This window comes from Prionailurus viverrinus, chromosome B4 (genome assembly GCF_022837055.1).
Source record: "Prionailurus viverrinus isolate Anna chromosome B4, UM_Priviv_1.0, whole genome shotgun sequence".
NCBI classification, from domain to species: Eukaryota; Metazoa; Chordata; class Mammalia; order Carnivora; family Felidae; genus Prionailurus; species Prionailurus viverrinus.
In genome coordinates, this window is record NC_062567.1 from 115077763 (window position 1) to 115096661 (window position 18899).

Here is an 18899-nt window from a genome sequence, read left to right on the forward strand (position 1 = left end):
TGTAACTCATTGCATTAAGTCATTGCAGGTCATATCAGTACCAAATCTGTGAGTATTTCTTTGTTGAGATAAGTTGATCTTTGTGTTTCTTGTCTTCTCTCTGTTAAGGGTACATCTAGGTGAACAGCTGTGAACTGAACAGATTCTAGCTGTGAAATAAAAGACAAATACTTCTTAATATCCTAAGACATTCAAAACCCTCATGCAATTCTCTTTTCCTTTGGGGAAATAAGTAACCGTGTAGATCATAAATTTGAAGTTGGTTGCACTTAAAAAATAAATTAGTATTTCTACCTGTTGGTCATTATATATTTTTCTCCTTTATTTCATTTTTCCTATTTTCTTCTCATATGCTCTTTCCTCTACTTTTGTATCTCTTCCCCACCATATTTGTTTCTTAATTCCTATTCTTTCTCTTTTTCTCGTTCTTTCCTTTTCTTCCATAGTTTTCATACCGACTTTCTTTTTTTCCTATATATTTTCTATTCTCTTGTTCTGAATTCATTCTCTCTTCTTGTAGGGAAAAGATTTATTGCCCCCTGATATGAGTTATTAAATTATAAAGCCACGTATTAAAGTGAAGAGATTGATAAATGCTTTTAACACTTGGCATATTTGGCAAGAAATTGTTTATTAGAAAAAGATAACGAAATGGTGCTCCTCTCATTGTTAAGGGGATTCATTTCTGGATTTAGAAAATAGTTCTATCCCCTGGGTAACCTTTAGCTGCCTAGTCATATTCATATATAATACATATCACTGCATTGGAAAAGAAATGAGACTTTTTTTCTCTGAAGCTTAAGAAATTGAGAGCATTTTTCTGAATAATTGAGCAATTGGCAGCAATAAAGTGGTGTGTTTTTATTCCTTACTAAAGAAAAGAAACAACCTAAAAGGTAATAGCCAAATCTTATTGTTTTGTGCTGCATTAATTGTAGAAAAAGATATTGTGTTATGTTTGTTGTGCATAATTGTAAAAAAAAAAAGTATTATGTTTGAAATCATTTAAGACCAGTTCTAAACCATTTAAAAAGCTATTGCTATTAGCAGCTGCCAGTTGACTGACAATTAGAGGTTCCTTAGCTGAACTTGCACCATGTAAACAGTTTCTATTCTGTATTATACTACCCTCCAGAAGAAGCCCAGTGGGTAAAGAGACTGCTGTCACATATACAACTTGCTATGAGACCTTTTGCTGTGGAATCATGGGAAATAGTTTGATAAATAATGGGGATCCCAAAAGTCCTCTTTGCTCTATCTTTCTTCAGTGGGGGAAGGGCCCAGTTGTAGGAACTTCAGTTTTCAGTTGAGATCAGAAGCTGTTCAGAAGTCGAAGCAAACACCTATCCCCTCAACATCTGACTCTGGCCAGATGGTGGCTGGGATCAACTCAAATATTGATAGTTTGTAAGCTTTCACCCATGAGATTTCAAGAGGAGTTGAACTTTGGGGTTAATTCTAGGCAAATAAAAATATTATGTGAAGAGTACGTGTGGGTAATCAGTAGACTATCTGCTCTGTGGAAGCAACGACCGGTTAGATTTTGTTGTCATTCAACAGTGCCTGACACATAATGGGCATGCTATAAAATACTTTTTTGCTGATAGAGATATTCCAGTTGAAGACAAATAGCAGCAGCCATTGAGATGAAAGAGTTGGGGACATGGACGTGAGTTCCTTTGCTTTGAATTTTGAAGTTATTTGATAGCTTATTTGCTAGAATGTTTCTCCAGGCCTCAGTGATTCATATATATGTAAGTTAATTTTTTTCAAGGAAGGTAATTGGTTGGATTTTCATTTTTCCATGCTTAAAGACATTCAAAACCTAGGTTTTGGGTACCAAGCGGCATCTAAAAGTCCCCCTGGTGGCACTTTTAAGTTCTCATAAAATCATGAAGCTTATGCTAGGCAGATTGTTTCATTTATGCCAAATAATAGAGGATCCTAGCATGACAAAATCAATTGCTCTTTTGCATAACATCTCCTACATTAAATTTGGCTACCTTTTATTTTTAGGTTGTTAACTTGATAAAACATGTTCTAAATCAAAAAATGTTTTTACCATTGGTAGATTCTGCCTCTCCTTGCATTATATCAGTATTTTGTTTCTGGAATTTGCCAAGACCTAGTCAGAAATCTAGAAGCAAGGATCCTCAAGGTATGTCACAAACTTTTAAGATATTTGATATCCTTGAACTATAAAATATTTTCATAAATTAATTTGGTTCTAATACTCGTAATAATAAGCTGATAATAATATGGTGTACTGACATAAAAAAAACCCTGCCCGTTATTATAATAAAGTATGAGAGAGAGCTAATTAGAATGGTTAGATCGTTTTATGCTTGGACCACGGTAAGGTGAGGAAGAGCTACACACAGGAAAAAGGCTCACCCAGCATCAGTCAGCCTGGAAATCACCACGTCTGAAATGTTGGTCTCTGGGTGGAGACTAATGAGTTAGTTTTCTGAAGTTTCGGTGAACTTCTTGCTAAGGATCTTTATGTGTATCATGATATGTGAGAAGTTTTCATTGCATAGGCAATTGACATGACAAAACACACAGATGCTGAATTATAACTAATTCTGTAACCTAGAAGTCAGGTGAGGCTCTCTGCCCTCAAGAGTCATATGCAGTTGGCTCCAACCCCATGTGGAGTGGGTACTTCAAGCACCTCATTTTCTCTGCCCATTTTCCTACTTAGCTGTGGTCATAGTCCACTTCTGCTGAATCCATTTTGTACGTGGATCACCTCAACATGCAGCAGATTTGCTCCCTCTTCTGCACCTCCTCATTTTGACTATGGAATTCAGCCCTAATTCCCATTTTACACACACACACACACACACACACACACACACACACACTCACTCACTCACTTACACACAGACATACACAACACAGTCACCCAAGGCCTGTCTTTTTGTATTGGACTTAGTAAAAATTTGGAACACAGGAAAACTTAAGTTGAGGCAAAAACAAACAATTTAAAATAGAATGTTTGGCATGTCTGAGTTTAAAATATTTCTTAGCCAACATCTCATGCTTTCGCCTCTCATCCCATGGCTTAATCAGATGTGTGCTGGTAAATGTTTCACACCTCACTCTAAAAAAAAGCCCTGATTTGTAGCATTTTCAGTTTCCATGGTACAAATATTCCCCCTACGGCTGACTTCAGCCTACCAACAGGGCATTACTGAATGTGGAATTGAGACAAGATGTGCACAATTTCCTCTTGTCCTTGGGAGTAAGTGGGCTCCAACACACCACTGGCTTACCCCTTCTTGTCCCTTTTTGGAAATACCTTCTACCCTTCTTCCACAAAGCTTTCTCATTTTATAATGAGAGAAAATTAGACTTCCCTTTGAACTCTTCTCTCTATCTGGATCCTGTCTCTGGGCTGTGTTTTCAGACCCAAATAGTCCATTGCATTCTATTTCTAAATAAAGACAATACCTTCCCTAAGAGGAATTCTGGTGCTAACTATTAAGAGAATATATTTTAACTCAGGAATAAATGATTTTTTATCAGCATGAAAATTTCTGGATCACTCTTTCTGACCTAGTGAACTCATAAGAGTTCTCCTGCTTTTGATTTCCAGTGACACTTTTTTTAAAAGCTGCATATAACTTTTCTCTCTCTGTCTTTTCAAGACAGTGCTCTATTCAAAATTGCAAAATTCTTGAGGTTAGGGCCTGTATCACATTCATCTTTTAGTTTCCTATTGTATATTGAGAAATAAATTCATATATTGATATTCAGTAATTAATTATTGAATTGAAATTAAAATCTATAGACATTTATCAAGGGCCTACTGTCCATACTTTTTAGTGTTTAGTGGGAACTCACCTAGAAGATACTGGTAAACATTTATTGCTTTACCTCTGAAACAACATTTATTGAGTATCTCCTATATAAAAGCACTATGTTAGTAGCTAATTAAAGAAATGTAACCCATGGTTCTTGCTTATAAGGAAGTGAGAGACAGGATGTATACACAAAACAATATCATGTGCATCTGCCCCTTGATTGTTTCCAAATGAATATGATGAGCACTGTCTGGAGTTTGAAAGAGGGAAAATGGCTTTGGGTCTCTTGATTTTACTAAGTAGGTAAGATTTGGTGAAGAAAGCAGAAGTAACTCAGCGGGAGAAAGGAAGAAGGGAACATTCTGGGCAGACAACAATGTGAAAGATACGGAGGCGAGACAGCATTGACTCTAAGTGTGCAGTGGTGGTTGAGTGAAGCCAGAGAGGAGGTTTTGAGTAGGGAGAAGGTTGTATGAGACTCCCAGAGGTGCATGTTGTGGTCCATGATGTCCATGAAGGGGGCCCAGTCCTGACTTCCAAACTGAAGCATAATGTGGAGGCTGAACAGTGAGAGAAATGTGGAGATTATGAAATCAGAACTAGGTAACAGTTTTATTCTGGTCTGTCATTTAGAGGCAAGAGAAGCATGGAAGGGTTGCAGTGACCATTAGTAACGTGTCAGAAGGAGATCTGGAGAGGCACTGAAAGATAGAATCTGGACCTAAGTTTTTGATTAGCTAAGTTTGTGTTTTATTGGATTGTTAGCACTTGGAAACTTTTTGTACTAGAGTAGCTTCAAAGCCAGTGAAGAACTGTGGACTGTAGTCTGCAGCCTTGGGTGGAGAAGTGGAATGAATTGCAGAATCTTGATCAAAAGAAGGACATGATCAGATGTATCTGGTAACAGTGTCAGGAGCAGAGCAAGATGGAACTGGTGTCTTGCTGGCATAGTAGAACAGATAAACCTGACTAGGGTTTTGACAGAAACAATGAAAAAGGGCAACTGATGCATCATAGAGAGGAAGAAATGACAGCCTGTTTGAGTAGAGTTGGCCTGACCTTTCTGAAGTAAACTGGGGTCAGTGAGTGGGAAGAGGGAAAAGTCATAGTCAGGAAATAGCAAACAATACTTTCTGACAAGTCAAACAGCAATAGATCAAGCTGTTAAGTTTCGGTTGTGCACTAGTGTCTTTCAGGGAAAGCTTTAAGACCTCTTTATGATCAGCCAGTCTGGCTTCACTTTAGAACTGCCAACATTTTGAAAGATTTATTACTCTCAACACATCCAGCATTCACGGGACGGGTACTGATAGTTCTGTATTTGTGCGAGTGAAGGGTTGATTTAAGGGTAGTTCTTTCTTCCATCTGGCTTGTTTATGTTCACACCATTGGCCATTTCTGAAAATACATGTTCATTATTATTGCCATTGCTTTTTCAAATGGCCAGATTGGTATGATGAACTGAAACCAGAGGTAGGCTTCGCAGTTACAGGTAGTTCATGTTACAGCCTTCTCACAGCCAAGACCAGAAGAGACTAAACTTGCACAGCATTTCCTGCAAGGGGTAAGAAAAAAAATGTTCATCTAGAAGTCTAGAAGAGCTCATATGACTCCCTAATGCCTACTTTGATATTATATGGTACTGGGGAGTTTAGAGCCCAAGGTATCTTAGGCAAGAACCAAAGTATGCAACTTGATAGACAAGCAGTTTTCTCTTCTCCATTGAAAATATTCTCCCAAGCCTTTTATGTTTTATTCAGGTTATTGTCACATCTTATTTACCCCAAACTTACCTTCTTTTTATTTCTTTAAAATTTATATAGGTTTGAGATTCCTAGGGTGGTGCTTAGTGGAAAAGAGATAACAAGTATATGTGTATGTATGTGTATTATATGCATATGAGCTTCATCCAATTTTTTATTTCATTCCCTGCTTGCACAATTTACTCTTATCTATTCTCAACAATCACTGGAGTTTGCAAGATGTAAGTCAGGTTAGGGCCATGCCCTGTTCAAAATGCTCTAATAACTTCTTATCACACAGAGAATAAAATTCCAAGTTCCTACTCTGGTCTACAGGCCACCATTCATAACTACCTCCTAACCCTCTTCCCCTCTCTCCCTAAACTCCTGCCACAAGGCTCTTCCTTGAGCACCCCAGGACTCCCAGACTGCTCCTATGGCCACATGACTTTTGTGCTTGAGTTTCGTCAACAGATTTTCCACATGTCTCTCTCTCTCACATCATTCCCCAATTTTTTCTTGTATGTCTTCTCAGAGAAGTCCTCCTTGACTGGAATGTTGAGAGTAGCATTTTGTCATTACCCTCCATCCCTTATAATACTGTGTAGATCTTCATGTATCATTTAAACTTAGCTAAATACATATCCGGAAGGAACGTAACATCCAAGAGGGCTTGGTACATAGAGGTGCCCAATAAGCATGTTGAATGATTGAATGACTTTGTTCAGGAAATTTCTTCCCATAATTTCCTGATTAAAAGTCTTGCTGGATAATATTCAAATTGAACCACACACAATGCATAGTCACCAATTGATTAATTTTAAGGATATGTCTTTAAAATTGACAGTGTCCATTAATCATGGGCACAAAGCAAATAGTTGTCTCTACGTTGATCCATTGTAGAGTTCATCTCCTGGTTTGTTTCACTTTGCTCAGAGTATTAAAGAACATCAGGAGTGTTTTTGTTTTGTTTTTCTTTTAAGCCATAGTTCACTATGGGAGCAAAAAATAACTTTAGTTATTTTTTTAACACTTCTATGCCTGCTATGTTTTGTGTTTGCCTCTGATGAAGTAAGCCACATCTGATAAATGTCCGTTGCTTTGAACAATTGCCTGCTGTTGTTTATCAGCTTCTTGGTCTATTGCACATGTAAACTAGCTTATACACAAATACATACATCTCCATCCACTGTGTTTACCAAGCATTAGTTTAGACGGCATTGCCAGTATTAAGCAGAAATTTTGGAACTCAGAAAGTTGATGACTTTTCTCTAAAATTGTTATTTTGTAAGTAACACAAATCATTTACTTTAAAATCTCATTTCTTTTTCTTTCCTTTAAAGATAGAAGTCCTTACAGATTTAGGATTTTTTTCTGAAGCCTTTTATGAGATATCCCAGATTTTTTATGGAAAAAACATGCCTTCCTCAATACCTGCAGGCTGTAAAGCTACTGGAAAAGTGAAGGTAAATCTGCTGTTTGATTCAAAGCCATTTCTTTACCTCTTGAAGGCTACATTCCTAAAATTTAGGGAATACTTCTACAAAAGTGTATTTACAAGTCTCTGGTACTGCAAACCTCTTTGTTAAGCCTGGTTATAGCTAACAGCAGGCTTTTACAAGGTTTCATTTGTCTGGAATGGAAGGGTGTCACGTGGGGGAGTATGGTATTGGAGTCGATTTTTACAATGGAATTCTGTCTGTATGTTATGGACGGTCTCAGTAGACACATTTATCAGCCACTACCTCTTAGACTTTGGTGTCTAATCTTACAATTTCTGGCTAATGTTGTTAGTCAAAACAGTCTCTCCTCATGTTTTATTTGGATATTTTTTTGATTTATATATTGTATACCAAAGTGTTAAGCATGTTTTGTTCAAATTGTGTTTGTAAATTAGATAATTGAAACATCCTTGAAAATGAATACTAGCATTTATATTTAAATCAAAGTGAGCCATTTTTCCCACTATTTTGGGTTTCATGGGAATCACTGAGTGATCTTGCAGCAGCTTGGACCCTTGTGATCCAGCAATAAAGGAAATAGGAGGTAATAAGTCAGTTTCCTGGGGGAGATTGTACTCATGAGGAGTGAGACTGGCAGACACAGTACATACTGGTGACATTCAAATTTGGAAGAACTAAAAGAAGCTGGGAAATAGGCTGTAAGTCTTGAAAATTACTTGTAGCAACTGAAATTAAATATACATACAATGCATTCATTACTTCAGTGTATTCCCCTAAAATGTCACTGCTTATTTCTCAATATGACTGCTATGGCATTATAATTTGTTGTTCTAGGGCAAGTGTGAAGTTATCTCCTAAGAGAGACATTCAGTAGGCAATAGGATACATCTGTGTGTATATGTATATACATCTCTATCTCTATCTATCTTATCTATCTATCTATCTATCTGTCTATGTGTCTAGACAAAGACGAATCAGTCGGTGTTTTTGCTCATTTTCTTGGCATGAACTAACTCATCTTCTTACCTGGGTTAAATTGACAATATTTTCTTGCTTGCTTCTCAGCCAACAGCCTTTCCTGATGTAAATGGTTTGCATTTTGTTATTTAAATTATATTTTAATTTATTTAAAAATATTTTTTGAGTGCCTACTGAATACAGGCACTACTTTAGTCATGGGGATAGACCAGTAAAAAGATAAATGGAGATGTTGCCTTTTTGGAAGCATGTTACTATTGGACAGTCCAGTGAAGAAGACGAACAATAAACATATTAAGCACATAAAGATATGTCAGGTGATGATGTACCATGAGGGACACCCAAGCTGAGTTGAGGGGACAGAGAGTGATTAGGGCAGTGGATGGCTATTTTATTCAAGGTGGTTTGGGAAGTCTCTCTAATAAGGGAGTTTTGAGGGTAAAAGATTCGAGGGAGGGATAGGAATAGGAGGCAGTACAAGGGCATAGGCCCTGACAGAGATACCTGCAAGATGTGGTTGAGGAAAACCAAGGAGGCAAAGTGGAGCTGGTAAAAGAGAGAACAGTAGTAGATGGCGGGACTCAGGAACTACAGTCATATAGGACATCTTAGGGCTTGGTGAGGACTGGAGTTTACTCTAAATAAGATGAGAAGCCTCATAGAGTTTGGAGCAGAGGAATGACAGGATAAGAATTACTTTCCAAAGGACCACTTTGCCTGCTGTTTGGAGAAAAAACTGCAGTTGGGCATGGGTATAAATAGGGAAACAAGTTAGAAGGCCTTTGCAGATAACATGAGTGAGACATGACAATGGTTGGGGTAATAGTGGTGGAAGGAATGAAAAGTGGTCTCCTTAGTAGAGGTGGATCCTGGTAAATTTGGGAGCATTAACATAGAAATTAAAATCATGAGACTGGATGAAATCAGGTAGGGCAGAGAGAGAGAAATAGAAGTCAGAGGACTAAACGTTGGAGTCATCCACATTTCGAGGTCAGAAAGATAAGGAAAGAAAAACTAGCTGGGTAGAAAGAGAAACAAAAGAGAGTTTTTAACGTTCATTGCCTTCACCAAAACAAACAGTATGAAACTCATCTTTATAGGTAAATTCCAGCTTCATTTTTATTATCTAGTTTTCATGAGAGAAAAGTATGGGTGAATTGTCTTTAAATAGATTGTGACTTTAAATTTTGTATTCTCCAAGTTAATTTGAAGCTTTCCAGCTTCAATTGGGAACTTAAAAAGTGTAATTAAAAGAGGAAATGCGTTCAGGGTTTATAATTAAAATAGGTGCCAATGTTATTAGGCTGCAGGCTAGTTATTTAAAGAAAGGATTAATTAATTAGATTTTAGTTGTAAAAGAAGTAACTGAAAAAGTCTTACAGATTACTACTGGACTTTTCACAGACTAAAAAAAATTCTATCTTTTAACATGATACTCATATTGGGATTCCGCTCTTATCACCAAATCTAAGTCCATCATCAGCTTTCTTCCCATTATATCAACAAAGGTCTTCCCTTGGATTCACGTATTCACTTTTCAGTGTATTAGAGAAGATAAAAAATACCGTCAAAAAAGGGAAAAAATTGTTAACAGTTACCAGCACTTTATTCCAGTAAGAGCTATCTGTGATGTCTTGGGTTAGGGGCCCCTCAAATCCCTTAGATTCTAGGACAAGGATTTGGGAGCAAGTAGTATATTTGGGAAGTGATATCAGGGAGAATGGTGAGTGTGTGGTAAGTCACATAGGGAAGGGAGGAGAACTATTGCAGAGAGTATTAATGAGTCACTGCGTGGACAATCAGGCCCTCAGAGACCAGGGAGAACAATCTTGTGCTCGTTGGATTGGGTTACTCCCTGTACTTCCAGACTCTCCTGAATACTCCTGTGGCCACAGAATGCCCTCAAGCAAAGGCATACAGGTGTTTGAAGTAAGATACTGTCCATCAGTGAGTAACCTATCCACAGAAGCTTCTGGTGTCTTCCAGATGACCCAGGGGATATGGGCATGGCATCAGTACTGGCTTCTTTGAAAAAGGGCCTCTGTACCAAGAGGAATGCATTCTGCACAACGATACAACCATCTCCTGTGGCAAATAAATGGAATGTTTCCTAATGTGGCATTATATTTAGAGCCAAACATATTGACAGGTCATTCACAATAAAGGAAAAGAACCACAAAAAGAGTTATTCTGAAGAGTAATATGATTTTACCTCAAACTGGCAAAGATTTTTCTAAATGCTAATACTCATTCTAATACTCTTATGACCCAGCAATTCTGTTCCCAGGAATCTATCCGAAGGGGATAATGAGAAATACAGACAAAATAGTCACGCGTGTTATTTAAACTAGGGCTGAATGGTGAGATGGGGGTGGGAATTTGTCCCCCTGATGTCTAACAAAAGGAAAGGAGTTATTATGATGCATTCATAGCGTAGAACATTACTTAGTTATTAGACTGAGGTTTACAAATGACTTAATGACATGGAAAAATAATTATGATGCAATTTTTAATGAAAAGGAATACAAATATATATATATATATAATTTTTTTTTTACTAAAAAAATTTTTTTTAGTGTTTATTTATTTTTGAGACAGAGAGAGACAGAGCATGAGCAGGGGAGGGGCAGAGAGAGAGAGACACAGAATCTGAAACAGGCTCCAGGCTCTGAGCTGTCAGCACAGAGCCCGATGCGGGGCTCGAACTCACGGACCGTGAGATCATGACCTGAGCCAAAGTCGGACGCTAAACAGACTGAGCCACCCAGGCGCCCCAATATAATTTTAAAATACATCAAAAAAATTGGTAGTAAAGACACCAAAATATTAACATTGACAACCTAAAAGAAGTTGACTTATGTGTATTTCTTCTTTATTCTATACTCATCTCTCTGACTAGAACATGTATTGCTTTTATAATAAAAATTACATTTAAAATACTTTTAGAACACATTAACAGTTTAATTTAAAAAAACAATACTTTTGTTTCTAACGTTAGTGCTTTATATATTGACAGGTATTTCAATCATTTGACTCAGGAAAACCTCTTACTAGTAAAGAAAATTTACAGGTAAGGATAACAATATTTTATAAATGTTGGATACTTCGTAAGGATAATTTTGAGTCATTTCAATATATTTGGTAAGTATAACACTTGTTTTTGAAAATCTGCTATGTAATTAATATGGGGTTTTCTATTTCTAATAATGGGGTTTTATCTCCAAATGTTGGGCCCAAGGTAGTATCGGACCCAGACTGCTCTAGCTTTCAAATTGAGCAAATATCGTTTATTGCTTGTAAGTTTTAAATTATATATGTGTATTCATTTTGTTTATATAGCCCTGTCAAGTATCTAACTTTAATGTTTATCTTGATTACCTTGGTGGGAATAGCTGACTTTGATTATAAGAAAAGGATTTTTGTGTGTTTTGCTGGTAGCCCACTTATTCATTTCTGCTTTTACTCACATCCTTTCTCCAGTCTGAGACTGCCTCTCAGTCAGTGGTTTTCTTCTTTCCATTTATTGAAACATTTTTTTAAAATTATAAAAATAAAAAATTTTTATTGAGCTATAACTGACATATAACATTGCATAAATTTAAGATGTACAACACGTTGGTCTGATACTCTTATGTCCTGCAGTATGATTCCCACCATAGTGCTGGCTAATGGAAGGTTGTCATGTGACATTTTCATAAGCAACTCCTCTAACTCCCCAATGCTCCTTGCAAACAGAGGACTAGACTCCCCATCCCAGCACATCTGTTCTTGTCACTAGTTGAATGATTGGGGTTTAAGCTTTTGATAACCTAGTAGCATTTAAATATCTTTTTGTTTGTTTCAAGTTTTTATTTAAATTCTAGCTAGTTAACATATAGTATAATATTAGTTTCAGGAGTAGAATTTAGTGATTCATCACTTACATACCATACCTAGTGCTCATCATAAGTGCCCTCCTTAATACCCATCGCCTATATCTCCCATCCCCCTACCCCCTCCAGCAACCCTCAGTTTGTTCTCTGTAGTTACGAGTCTGTTTCAAGGTTTGCCTCTCTCTTTTTTCCCTCTATGTTCATCTGTTTTGTTTCTTAAATTCCGCATATTATTGAGATCATATGATATTTGTCTTTCTCTGACTGACTTACTTCGCTTACCATAATATGCTCTAGCTCCATCCATGTTGTGTAGCATTTAAATATCTTGAAATCATTTTTTAAAATCTCAGGAGTATTGTCAGTCTGACCACTAGAAAGTGTTAGGGCAGAAGAGTAGTAGTGCAGCCATTGGTAAGGGGGCTACAGACCCCTAAAGGGTTCACACAACCAGGTGATAGTGCAGAGAGACAGCTGCATGTAGTTTTAATTTTTTTAAATGCTAGGAAACAACATTCTGTTTCATTAAGTAAGCTATTTTTATTAGATAATGTTGAGAGTCATTTACGCAAAATTGCTTTAGTTTTGTCTTCCATAACTTTGATAGGAAATATATCCTCTCCTTTTATTAAATGTAATCTTACTACTTTCCCATTAGTGTTCATGTTATCCCACAAACTTCACTTTTAATTATGCTTCAGATGATTCATTGTTTTCCCTTAAAATTTGTTTTGATTTATAAGCAACCTGCCTGAAATGAAAGAATTGGTATCAGGAAGATACGCACACATATTCATATTTCGCTTCAGTGTTCCAAGACCTTCAAATGTTTAAGAATATTTCTTCCCAGTCATAAACTCCAAGGCATCCAAAAAACACTTCCCCAAAAGGAATGTCTATCTGATCATTTCTTTTTAAACAAAAAGAGACTGACAGTATAATGGAAAACTGATTTCTATTAGCTAATTAATTAAAACAGAACTGTTGATCTGCTGAAGACTCTTCAGATTACACTTTATATTTTCTGTATAGAGGGAGAGAAAGGAGTATTAAATAGCATTACTAATTACTCTTCTTTTGATCCTCAAGTGTTTGTGTGTAATTGTCAAGACTCATTAAGACGCTATTTGCTATGGAGAAAAAAGAGAAGAGAAACCTTCTCCTCTGCCCTACACCCACAACCAATCTGAAGTTTCTTCCCTAGATAGAGAATGCCAACCATGTTCCTAGCACACTGTTTGTCTCACGCTCGGGCTCGGCACTGTTCCATGTCTGGCTCTTCTGCATGTATTGATTTTCAGCCTTTAGAAGATGTTAGGATGGGAGAATGAACAACAGATCTCTCCACTGCCACTATTGCTTCAGACTCTCCCAAACACTGAGGTTTTTTCTTTGTAATTCATATAAGGCAAATAGTTTCCCTCTTTTCTAGAATATATAGCCCCAGCACCTGAGATTATTAATCAACAAATATTATTAATTCAACAATTTTTAATAAGAGTCTGTTGTGTGCAAGGCACTCTTCTGGTGTTGTCAAATAAATACATTAGTCAGTCAGCAACAGACAAACTCCCAAGTCATCAGGAAGCTTGTATTTTAGGGGAAAAAAACTAATAAGAAACATGATGTATAAGTAAACGTTATACTTAAGTAAATTATATGGTAAGTTAGAAGGTGATCCATGCTAGGGAGAAAATAAACCCAGCAGCACATAAAGGGGATTGGGATCATGGGACTAGGTTAGGGAGTTGTAATTTTAAATCAGGTAATCAGGTTAGTCCTCACTGAGGAAACATTTGTGAACAGGTAAAGGTACAAGTTTAGGACATCTGGAAAAAGAGCCATCTAGGAAGAGGGTACAATGAATTGAAAGGCGTTAGGGCAGGGCTTGGTGGGGGACATCTTTGTCAGTGTGACCAGAGCCGTGTGAATGATGGGGAAGCAGTAGGAAACAGCATCAGAGAGGTAATGGGGCCAGTTTGAGAAGGGCCTTATTGGGCCTTTGTAACTTTGCTTCTTCCTCTGAACAAAATGGGGAGCCACTGGAAGGTTTAGAGCGGGGCTGTGGCCTAATCTACCTGTTTTAGCTGATCTCTTGAGCCTACTGTGTGCTAACTACTGTTCCAGTGCTGTCAACCTCAGTCATATTTTAGTGTGTGTGTGTGTGTGTGTGTGTGTGTGTGTGTGTGTGTGTGTGAGCTAACTAGGAATACAGTTTTGGACATGTTGAGTTTGAGGTATCTCTTAAATATCCAAATGGACTGTTTGAGTCAGAAGCTGATTTGACTTCAGAAGAGAGATTGGAGCTGGAGAGAAAATCGCAGGATTTCATCTGCATTTAGATGAAACTAAAACCATGAGTCTGTTTCAGATAATCTAAGGGGAGCGAGTAAAGAGAGAGAAAAGGACCAAGACGTGGGACACTCCAATGCTGAAAATACAGGAGGGGTGACTGGGTGGCTCAGATGGGTTAAGCCTCTGACTCTTGATTTCGACTCAGGTCATCTCATGGTTGTGAGTTCGAGCCCCATGTTGAGCTACACGCTGACAGTGCTGAGCCTGCTTCAGATTCTCTCTCTCTCTCTGATCCTCCCCCCCACTTCTGCTCCTCCTCTCTCTTTCTCTCTCTGCCCCTCTGCTCTCTCTCTCTCGCTCTCTCTCTCTCTGCCTCTCTCAAAATAAATAAATGAACTTAAAAAAATATGGGAAAAGAAGAGGAACCAACAAAGACTGAAAAGGAATGACCAACAGTATAGGAAAGAAACCAAGAGAATGTGGAGACTTCTAAGAGAAGTCACTTCTCTTCTAAGCTAAGAGAAACATTTTCAAAAGAGGAAGTGATTCGGATGCCTGGGTGGCTCAGTCAGTTAAGTGTCTGACTTCAGCTCAGGTCATGATATTGTGGTTCATGAGTTCAATCCCCACATCAGGCTCTCTGCTGACAGCTCAGAGTCTGGAGCCTGCTTTGGATTCTGTGTCTCTGTCTCTCTCTAACCCTTCCCCTGCTCGCACTCTGTCTCTCTCTTCCTCTCAAAAATAAATAAACATTAAAAACAATTTTTTAAAAAGGAAGTGATTAATAGTGCTATATTTTGCAGATGAATCAAGCACCATAAATCACTAAGTCAAAAACATGCATCTTTTTTTCACATTTAATAGCTCTGAAATTAGAATGCATTTTATGGTTGAGGGCATGTGACAATTTAAGTGGTATATAAGATAATGATGTCTTAGATTAAAAGTAACATGGCATATGAGGACTAAGAATGGAACACTGGTTTTAAGACAAGTGTAGGCCACTGGTGACCTTGGCCAAAGAGTTTCAGTGTAGGAGAGGAGTGGGTTTAAAAGCAAATGAAAGGAAAAAATAAATAAATAAAAGCAAATGAAAGGAGAGAAATTGGAATATTGACAATTCTTTAGATCATTGCTCTAAAGGAGAGTGAGAATTTGGACAGTAGCTGGAAAGGGTAGTCAGGGCATAAACAGTTTTTGTTTTTTAAGATGGAGGAGAAGACAGTATGGTTATGTGCTGATAAGAATGTCTGTGGCAAGAGGACATTTATGATGTAAGAGAGAATGGCTGAGTAGACCAGGGCAGAAAGGATCAGTGGCCTAAGTGGCAGGATGCTTGGGTAGGTGGGAGAAATGGAGCTATAGGGTCTATATATACTACTTTGGCTGCCTCAGTTTTCTCTGTTAAGTAGAGGAAGCGAGGTCATTAGCTGGTAGGAACATCGGGGAGGAAGGGTTAGAATTTAGAAGCAAAAAGAGCATGAAATTGGTTGTCTAGGAGAGAAGGAGTGTGAATGGACTAGGAAAATGTAGGATGATGACCAGGCAGTACTGAGGTTTGGTCAGGAACTTCAAGTGGGACCACTTATCAGACTGCATGATTTTCTTCAACCTTCTTCCGCGGCAGGGTGCACACCTAAACAAGGTTCAACACTGGATTTTACCAGGGCTGTGGTTGCGCCAAGGAAGTATATATGCAAAGGAGAGGGCCAGGGAATTGAGGGTGTACATGGGCGAGATCTAATGATTGAGCACGGAATCTAAACTGGGTGGGTAGCATGCTTGTGTACCCATTCTCCTGCTCCTGTCCCAGTACCTCTAATTCACTCATGCTAAAGCAGAGCAGACAAGTGTGCCTGGCTGATGAACTCTTGTGGGTTCTCTGTGTTAATGAGATGTCCCCTCCCTTGCTCTCAGCACCAGGTTTACTCTCTTTCTGTGGCAGGGCTGGGCTATTGAGGCACAGATCACAAACCGGTGGGGAAAGGCAGAAGCACTCAGAACTGATGGGGCACATCTGACAGTGTACATCTCTTGAAATAGACCTGCCATGTATGGTAGGTACCTCATGTCTATAGTGTATTCCTTCATCCAACACCAAATGAAGAATGCAAAAAGGGATGAAAACTAATAATATCTGAAAACAATACTTTACTGATTTGCCTTTTTTTTTGTTTCATTTTTTAAGGCACTTGATGAATTAATAAGTAAAGGATTGCCTCTAATTCTGGTTACAGTTGGCCAACCACATCTCCTAAATAAGTTTTCTTTCATTAAAGCCTATTTTTTAATAAGTGTGGCTGCAACAATAAATTGTGTCCCAGAAAATTCAATGAAAACAATCTACCATGGACTTGTTTCTGAGAAGAGTAGAGCAAACTTTCAAAACTTGAAAGGTAATCTTTTATTTCATTTTTGACTTCTCTTTCTCCTCTTTCCCCAACTATTCCCACTCCACTCCCAATAATCCATATGAACAACCTAGTATACATTCTTCCATATTGTTCTCTAAGCACACTTAATGACACACATATATGCCTATGTTAGGTTTATGCATATCCATTTCTGTCCACATATATCAGTATTCATACACTTTTTCATATATATACATACAAAATAGGATTCATCATTTATTTATAAAATGATATATTTTACATTTTTCTGCATCTTATGTTTTTTATGCATAAAAGCTTCACTAAAACCACTTTAAGGCAACTGCTTTGTTTGTTCTGCTATTCTGGTTGTGCCGTGTTCTATGCTGAATATCTCGCGGCTTGTTCAACCATCCCACTATTGCTGCACATTCACTTTGTTTCTAGGAACAGGGCTGAAGTGCTACATATTCTTATCATGTAGTATATATTTCTATGGGATGAGATACCCATGGATAGGATTTATAGGTCATAGGTAAGTATTTCTCAACTGTATTGGATATTGCCCTAAGATTAATTGTTTTTCACCATTAAGTATGGCGTTAACTGGATTCTTCATTGATGTTCTTTATCAGGTGAGGAACTGTCCTTTTTATTCATGGTTTGTTGAGTGATTTTGTCATAAAAAGGTGCTGGATTTTATTAGGTGCTTTTCCTGCATCTATTAAGATGCTTCCATGTTTTTTGGTTTTTATTCCATTGATACGGTTTACAACATTAATTGATTTTTGAGTGTTTAAGCCAACCTTGCATTCTTGGGCTATCTCGCAGTTAGTCATGGTGTATAAATTCCTTTTATATGTTGTTGGATTCTGTTTGCTAGTATTTTGTTGAAGGTTTTTATATCCTTATTCATAATAAGTATGGTTCTGTAGTTTTCATTTCTTGAAGTATCTTTGTCCTGTTTGGATATCAGAGTAATATTGACTCTGTTTTAAAATGTAACTTTTATTATTATTCGGGTATGATGAGGTCAACAGATAAGAGGATGGTGGCCATTAAAAACAGAGTTTGTTATTCAGTTTTCCAGGAGGAGGAGCAGGTCATTATCTGGGAGGGGCCACACAGAGAATCACCAAAGTCACTGAGAAGCAGAGAGAGCAGGAGGACAATGTGGATCAAACTCTTCCTAGGATCTCTCATGTTCTGAAATGCATCCCAGCGTTCTTCCATGCCAATCTCCAGGCATTTATTTTTGATCTTTGTCTCTCTCTCACTTTCTCTTTTAGGGGAGAAAACCCAGCCCCAGATCTTTCTGCTGGGTCTTTCCCAATTCTCAAGCCCTCTTTCATACGCAGCTGTTTGCCCCAGAGCCCTTTAATTTAGGAGAAGAGCCAAGTAGGTAGTAGTTGGAAGAAGAAGGAAGTCAGATGTGTTCAATTCCATGCTATTTTGGACTTCCTCTTACCCCTTGACAAACTTAGTCTCTTTAGGTGGGTATTTTTTGCAGGAATTCCTAGTCAAATAATGATTTGTGGGGGTTTTTACCCCCTCTCCTCTGTAGTCTAGAAGTTCAGTTTTACTACAGCAGGCAGAGTCTGTGATCTAAATTATCTCGGTTCCTCCTGCTCAGAATGACAAGCTTTGGATTGTGGGTTTTTGAGATACTTGAGAATTGTGGATTTTGATGTTCTAAATACTCTCACTCTCTGCTCTTAGTGTGAGGGGCTTATGCAAATCAGTAGAACTACTGACATTTCCAAGGAGATCTTATTGAAATATTATAAATATCTGGGAGACCCAAAATACTTTGGGGACCTTAAGGCGTCCTGTGATCCCAGAGGAGGAACCATTACTCTATATCAGTAGCCAATAATTTAAAGAACATCACCAAGAATCCTCAAGATCCTTTCAGAATTATCTGATTTGTTGTAAAAATCATCCTCAGCCTTTGAATATATGATATTTAAGGACCATTTGATAGAACAATATGTTTCTAATTATCATGGTGGGTTTTTTTAAATATGAAATGTATGGATAGTTTCCCAAATAATGATGAGTTTTATAAACTAGAATAAATATTTAAACTAACCACAGATATTCTTGGTTCTTCAAAAATTTTGTGTCTTTATAGAATTATGTTTAAAGGACGAGGGAATCTCATTTGGTCAGTTTGCAAAAATTAAAGATGACTTCACACTTAGCACAATAAAGGTAAGCTTGGAAATTTTTTCAAATCATATGAAACTGGTTACCAAAATGTCCACTATGAGGCCCTGGATAGGCTCACTTTCAGGGTTGTGTTTGCTCTTGGGAGACTGAGTAGCTTTTCTTGCATAAGCATGGATTGGGGCCAGAGACAGAGTCT

General features: G+C 37.7%; 1 protein-coding gene across 3 annotated transcripts in view; it reads left to right on the plus strand.

Annotated features, from left to right (window-relative positions):
• The window catches only part of CFAP54 (cilia and flagella associated protein 54), a 301918-nt gene that overhangs the window by 188076 nt on the left and 94943 nt on the right, over nucleotides 1-18899 (plus strand). For all 3 annotated transcript variants that reach the window (XM_047868490.1, XM_047868491.1, XM_047868492.1), the window contains exons 46-50: nucleotides 2072-2158; nucleotides 6895-7017; nucleotides 11009-11062; nucleotides 16348-16555; nucleotides 18666-18745. In XM_047868490.1, the coding sequence (XP_047724446.1) occupies nucleotides 2072-2158; nucleotides 6895-7017; nucleotides 11009-11062; nucleotides 16348-16555; nucleotides 18666-18745 (552 nt within the window). The remainder of the gene's footprint in view (nucleotides 1-2071; nucleotides 2159-6894; nucleotides 7018-11008; nucleotides 11063-16347; nucleotides 16556-18665; nucleotides 18746-18899) is intronic.